Raw genomic sequence first — 6,313 nt, forward strand, 5'->3', positions numbered from 1 at the left:
AGACAACAAGTCCCTCAGGTACATTCCACTCCCGGGCGAGAAAATTTTTCATATTGATAAATTGAAATTATATTCTCGCGATCTCTAGGCTTGATCTCGCTTCAAAAAAATGCGACGTTTATTTATTTTTAATCCATGCGATTACGTCATTCATAAAGTTTAATCGATCAATATATCATTCAATAAGTTTAATCCATGAGTGTATACGTGTTACTTGATTATATGTAACGTTGAAAAATAAATTACCGGATAAAGTTACTGCAACCGCATTGAATTATTTTGTCAAAAGCGAAAATATGCGTGTGTATTTTGTTTTTATAGTGCATAAATGGACTCGTGCATAAATAAACTAACTTTTTCGCGTTTGACAGCGGTAAGCTTATAATGCACCCGCGCATATCCTCCAGCTGGAGATAAAATAATAAATAATTTTTTAAAATTTAATACGACACACACACACGCGCGCGCGCGCGATACATAAAGGCTACTTTCATCGTAAGAGCTTTAGATTAGATCGCACGGCCATTTACTAATGAAGGAGAAGCTAAAAGGAAAAGTGCTCTCGTGGCACGCTTTTCAGACTTATTCCATCGAGCGTGAATGATGGCATGCAAAGAAATTCGTTTATTCCGAAGTACGCTGGAAATTACATCTCTCTGCTCCTCCTCCTCCTCCTCCCTCTCCCTCTTTAATTTCATAATCTAATATAGTTGACGGACTGACTGGTCCGGAATATTAATTATTAAGTTTACGCGCATTAAAGCACCATGTTTTTCGTGTTCGATTAAGCCGGAACAATTTATTTCAGTTAATTTTTGGTTTGTGTCGCCGGGGAATAGGCTCTTTTATTACGAATACAAACTCGAAAAGGAAAAAATTCTAGTTGATTAAGAAAAGCAAAATTAAACGAACATTTGATTTTCTAGAATTATATAAAGAAGTAGATTGTTTAATTAATCCTTTCATGAAAAATTGACTCTACAAATTGAGTGGAACAATCTGTAATCGTAACGTTTGAGACACTCTATACATTTACTAGTTTCTCGCAATCTACCATATTTTTCAAATATTCCTCTCCTTTCAGAACACTTTGCAATATGATTGTCAGAGAGAGAGAAGAAGAGTACACGCGCGTGTTTGTGTGTATCGCGAGTCGAGCAATAGATTTTTATATTACATTCCCATCTGCACTCAAGAACGTATAATAAAATTGCAGAAGCAAATATCATGTGGATGCTGCAGAAAAAAATCAATATTTCTCAAAATTTATATTTTAAAATTTTTGTTAATTATTATTTTTTGATGTAACATCATTCTCGCATTCGACCGTGAAACGGCCTTTTTATTATTCCAATTAAATATTACAAATAAATAAACGTCACATATTTATTTTTCGTTTCACGAAAGAATGATTTCGTTTTACGCATTCGACGGGAAGTAAAAGGTAAAAGAGATCAAAGTTGCATAACGCAACATTCACAATTGTAGATACACACACATGCGTTAACGCATTCGGGCATTCCTTTAACTCGATAAGCCCGGTATCGGCATAAATTTATATCAACATGAATGCATCGACATCGCCGTTCATCGCCTGTACATCGCGCGATTTGGTATTCGCTTTTCACCAGATGCTTTTAAAGTATTTGTGTATACAAAATACGTGATGTTATTTTTAACACATGATAAAAAAATTCAAAAGCATATTTTTCACAAAAAAAAAACAACAGACGATCGCGATGAGTGATTTAAATCATGATTATAATTAAGAATATTCATCAAAACAGTATATTTACAATTTACAGTAAGTTGTTTGTCAAAAATTCGCGACAAGTATAAATATTTTTTTTCTAAATTTTTTTTTCTAAAATTTCTAGTTTTTTTTTTAAATAATATATATCGTTTTTATAACTTTGTGCAATTTCCGCAAAATGGGCGAGATGTGTACCAAGCGTACAAACCGTTTTCCGGCATTTTGTAAGACGCGCACAATAAGGGGTTAGTAACAATTTAAAATTCGCATTGTCGCGAACAAAGAGAGGAGTACGTCATACGGGGATGTAATATCCCGTTATTGTCTCGTTTGGCGTCCCGGTCGTACGGAAGAGAACTGATGGAATAACGAAGAGCATTTCATCCCCCCACTCTCCCGTTCCCGATTTATATCATATCGCTTCCGAGTCGGAAATTGTTATAACAACGTCAATCGTGCGCCTTCGACGGGAGGGGCATTCGCGATCATTTATCATCGATATGACGTTAATGAAAATAAATACGTCGATACGTTTCTCTCTATCGGTCTATTAAAATCTTTCGTTATGACTTTCCAAATCTATCGAAACGATTTTCTCTCAAATGGAAAATGTGTTAAAATTCTCAAGCTAAATATTCGCTATTAAAATTAAATACAAGATCGTATCTTGTTATCTTTGTGCCATTTCAATTTCACGTTGCGATTCGAGATTCTTGGTTGATTTTAGCTTAAAAACTACACCGATGTTTCTCGTGAAAGTTAAAAATTCTCTTTGAGTGAAAAAAAGAAGTAAATAATAGTAATAATTTAAGATAACAACTTGTACAATTTACTGCTATAAAATGCAATTTTGCACTTTTTCTATTCTTGAGAATTAGAAAGAGAGGAGACGCGAGTGGAATTGTAGCAAAATATCATAGCTCGTACATTTGTACGCATAGGGCGGCTTGAAACGTACGCAGGTAGCCGTTTAACTAACTGACGAAAGTTCATCCAAGTTCTCTCGATCAAACGAAATTAGATTTCTGCATAGGGTAAGCATTCCGCGCCGAGAGATTAATTCGTCGCGGATGGCAATCGCGGCGACGATATAAAGCGCCCCTTGATTACTCGACACGACTTCGTTTGTGACTCGGGAGTGTAATTAGTTCACTTTTAATTTCAGTACAACGCGATACATCCCGGCGAGGGTGGCGGCGGTGGCGAGTACAACGTTCAGGAAGGCTTCGGATGGACAAACGGCGTCATCTTCGAGTTCCTCCATCTTTTCCCGAATGCCCAGTCCTCGGACCAGCACGACAATGATATTAATAGTTAATGCACGTGGACGGATAAGTAGCTAATTGATTCTAGAAGTGAGCGTTAGCGCGTTCTATGTAACGATAAGTGCTACGAAAAGAAATCGACGCGGATCTCTATAGAATTTTCGTGTCAATTTCCTTTTCGAATTCAACTCTTAAGATTTAAAATCAAGGATTGACTTGTGAGCACGTTTTTTTTAGATTATTAATATATTAACGTATTAATTTCTCCTGGATGGAATACTTTTCGGAATTTTTATCCATCCTTTTTAATCACCGGTGTTGTTGAAGATATTAATTAATTTTCAATTTTTTAAATATTTAATAAAATTTATGAATCCCCCGAAAAGTAAACAAGAAATCAATAGAAATATCAGGTGTGAGAGATTACACAATATTTCAAAGCAAAATTTAATATCGGTTTTTATAAAAGCAATTATATTAATGTAAATAATTAACTCGGAAATTTTCCGAAACCTTACTTTTACAGCTATTAACAAACATAAATTCTATATAAATATGAAATTTATCGAAAAATATATATGTAGAAAAACATATGCTTTAAGTAAAACTCTAAGTATTAAATAATTATTAAATGTTTAATTAAAATATAAATATAGATAAATCAAAGTACTTTGTAACGAATCTAGTCCACAAGGGAAACCTTGCAAGGGCAGCGCAAAGATACCCCGTGCTTTCAGATTTTAAATTACACAAGTCTACTCAATCATAGGACGCGAATTGAGACGCAAAAGAGTTGTAACTGGCAAGAAAAAATCTTTTATTTTAATTTTTATCATTGCTAGATATAATATATGGAACGTATTGAATTACGAGAAAGATGTCCAATGTATGTGTGATCGCGATCACTTGCAGCGTGATATCGAATTAGCGTAAGAGTCGAGGCTGTCCCTCTCCTTTACCTCCTTTTTTCTGTCGTTTAATATCGTTGCATTTTCAGTTGCAAATCGCTAATTTATTTCCTTTATTATCCATGCTGTCGGAAAATTCTTTTCTCGAAGATAGCTGGGCTTGTTTGACGGAGATATTCGATTTACGGTACGAGATTGAAATTCTTGAAACTGTAAAACTCGTATCACATCAAGTTACTACTCTTTCGCGATTAGAGAATAAGATATTGGTATGGGTATTAACGTAGTCATTAATGTCAAATAAATATGAATTATACTATTCTATACATATGATGATTTTTATCCTTATCTCGCATCTGTCTGTGCAATCTCCATCCATCTGTAGGAAAATGCATTATAATATGTAGCTTCTGTGCACTCATTCTTCATATTTTTTAATATCACGTTGTTAAGAGCTTGATTTATGCGCGCTTGATGTAAGAGCGAAAAAAGAAAACATACGATTTGCATATTAGCGTAATTGGATCGCGCATTTTGTTCCGGGAATCGATCTTGTTAGTTCACGCGAGAAAATAACTATAACGGAGAGCAGCGTCCTTTTATTTGCAATCGCTCGCTTATTTCGACTTGTATGTTTACGACCATCCCCGGTCTTCCCTATAGTTTGCAGTACTTTCATTCTAGCTACCTTTAACGCGCGCCCCGCTCGTAAAATGCGACGACGTCATCTTCGTGCACTCTAGCTTGACATCCGGATGGTTCCGCGCATATAATCGCTTTACGTGCCCGCGATACGTCTAGATTAAAACTCAGCCGCCCTTAAAGCCGGTCTTTCGATCTTTACGTTGCCTGTTATTGAATCATTATCAATCTCCACTGGCATTATCGCGTTAAACCGCACCAATGTAACCCCTGTGAAATGCACACATTTGATACATTTTGATCTATCGCTTTCTGATACTCGAGAATTTGTTGCAGAAGTATATTAAAAATGAGAAAGCTGCGATGTGGATTTATTTTTGCGTGGCTTGTCAATATTTTGTACATTAAATATTCTTAAAATAATATTTACTAAAATAATATCCGTCGAGTTTTAGGAGATTTTTTTTACATATTGCTTATATTAGTAATAATATCGTATAATTTTGCGATTAATCTGAATTTATCGTATTTCAATTTTGCAACGTTTATTGCAAGAACAAACATATCTCTGTTTATACGTGATTTTTACATGTGATTCACTTTATATTTACAACATATATTTATTCCATAACACGCACGAGCGGATATAACTGCTGTAATTCTTGGATCGCCCGGCTTTTCCGCGCAGTAAAGTGTAATGCACTCCACCGTCCCATTCGAGATGAAATCTCGAACGCAATATTCAGCGATATGTAAAATGGTTGCTTCGGTCAGCTATAATCGCGCAAAAAATCGAAGGCTGTTACAGCTTTTCCGGCCATCAAGATACCTGTGTATTTCGACGTAAACGACGTTTTTAATCCTCTTTCGGGAAATCCGGGATCGGTCGTTACCTATTTTTCCGCTACACTTATAGTAACCACATCTACACACATCGCGCATTATCTCGCCGGAGATTAAAGCCGCGTTGAATTTAATAAGTCCCTCGTAAAGGATTAGTTCTCTCTCTCTCTGTCTTTCCTTTTTTTTTACGAAATGCCTATTAGCGTGGAATAAATATATATATATATATATTTTTTTAATTCTCTTCATTTTACTACGGTTGACATCGGGAAAAATAAACTGATGGATTATACGGGAAAATCACACCTCGATTACTCATGAGAATATTATTTATGAAGCGCAGTATTGTACCTTTCTTGATAAGATAATCCTACGACAGGGTAATCCTCCTCTTCTTGAACTGAGGGAGTTTAACGGTCGCGTTATCATTTCTTCCATTTCTCGCCGTTGTCGTAACCCAACTTGAAGAAATCCTTCAAAACGACGTTGAACGTTACGGTTACGATTCCCTCGACCCTCATGCGTGTGACTGCAATATTGCGAAACAAAGAGCTTGAAGAGGAAGCAGTAAACGATAGCGAAGAAAACTTCCGCACGTGGAAGAATCTCAGAAGTTAATAACAACCTCTAAAGTATTATTATTATTATTATTGCTATTATTATTACTATTGTACGATTATTAATGTCACAACAAACTTTTCCGAAATGTGAAAATCGCGCAGTAGCTCGAGAACTTTTTGATATATCATCAATCTTTATTATCAACGTTTAAATGAAGAAATCGTTTATAAGAAATTATTTTGAAAAAAAATGTATCTCTGTTTTCAATTAATAAAATGTAAAGTAATATTAATTAATAAAATAAATAATATTAATTAATAATAAAATAATAATATCAAAAT

At 34.9% G+C, this 6,313-nt stretch overlaps 2 protein-coding genes across 4 annotated transcripts in view; one reads left to right on the forward strand and one right to left on the reverse strand.

Moving 5' to 3' along the window:
- LOC115241613 (trehalase-like) overlaps positions 1-4,250 on the forward strand; it is a 19,641-nt gene extending 15,391 nt beyond the window's left edge. The window contains exon 9 of the mRNA XM_029817449.1: positions 2,919-4,250. Coding sequence (XP_029673309.1) covers positions 2,919-3,071 — 153 coding nt within the window. The 3' untranslated portion in view covers positions 3,072-4,250. The remainder of the gene's footprint in view (positions 1-2,918) is intronic.
- Positions 4,251-4,378: 128 nt separating this feature from the next.
- The window catches only part of LOC115241618 (B9 domain-containing protein 1-like), a 5,252-nt gene continuing 3,317 nt past the window's right edge, over positions 4,379-6,313 (reverse strand). For 2 of the 3 annotated variants that reach the window (XM_029817471.1, XM_029817464.1), the window contains one exon: positions 4,379-5,940. In XM_029817471.1, coding sequence (XP_029673331.1) covers positions 5,837-5,940 — 104 coding nt within the window. In that variant the 3' untranslated portion in view covers positions 4,379-5,836. The remainder of the gene's footprint in view (positions 5,941-6,313) is intronic. The other variant, XR_003884929.1, reaches the window with a different exon arrangement.

The sequence above is a fragment of the Formica exsecta genome, unplaced genomic scaffold (genome assembly GCF_003651465.1).
Source record: "Formica exsecta isolate Colony F162 unplaced genomic scaffold, ASM365146v1 scaffold120, whole genome shotgun sequence".
NCBI lineage: Eukaryota > Metazoa > Arthropoda > Insecta > Hymenoptera > Formicidae > Formica > Formica exsecta.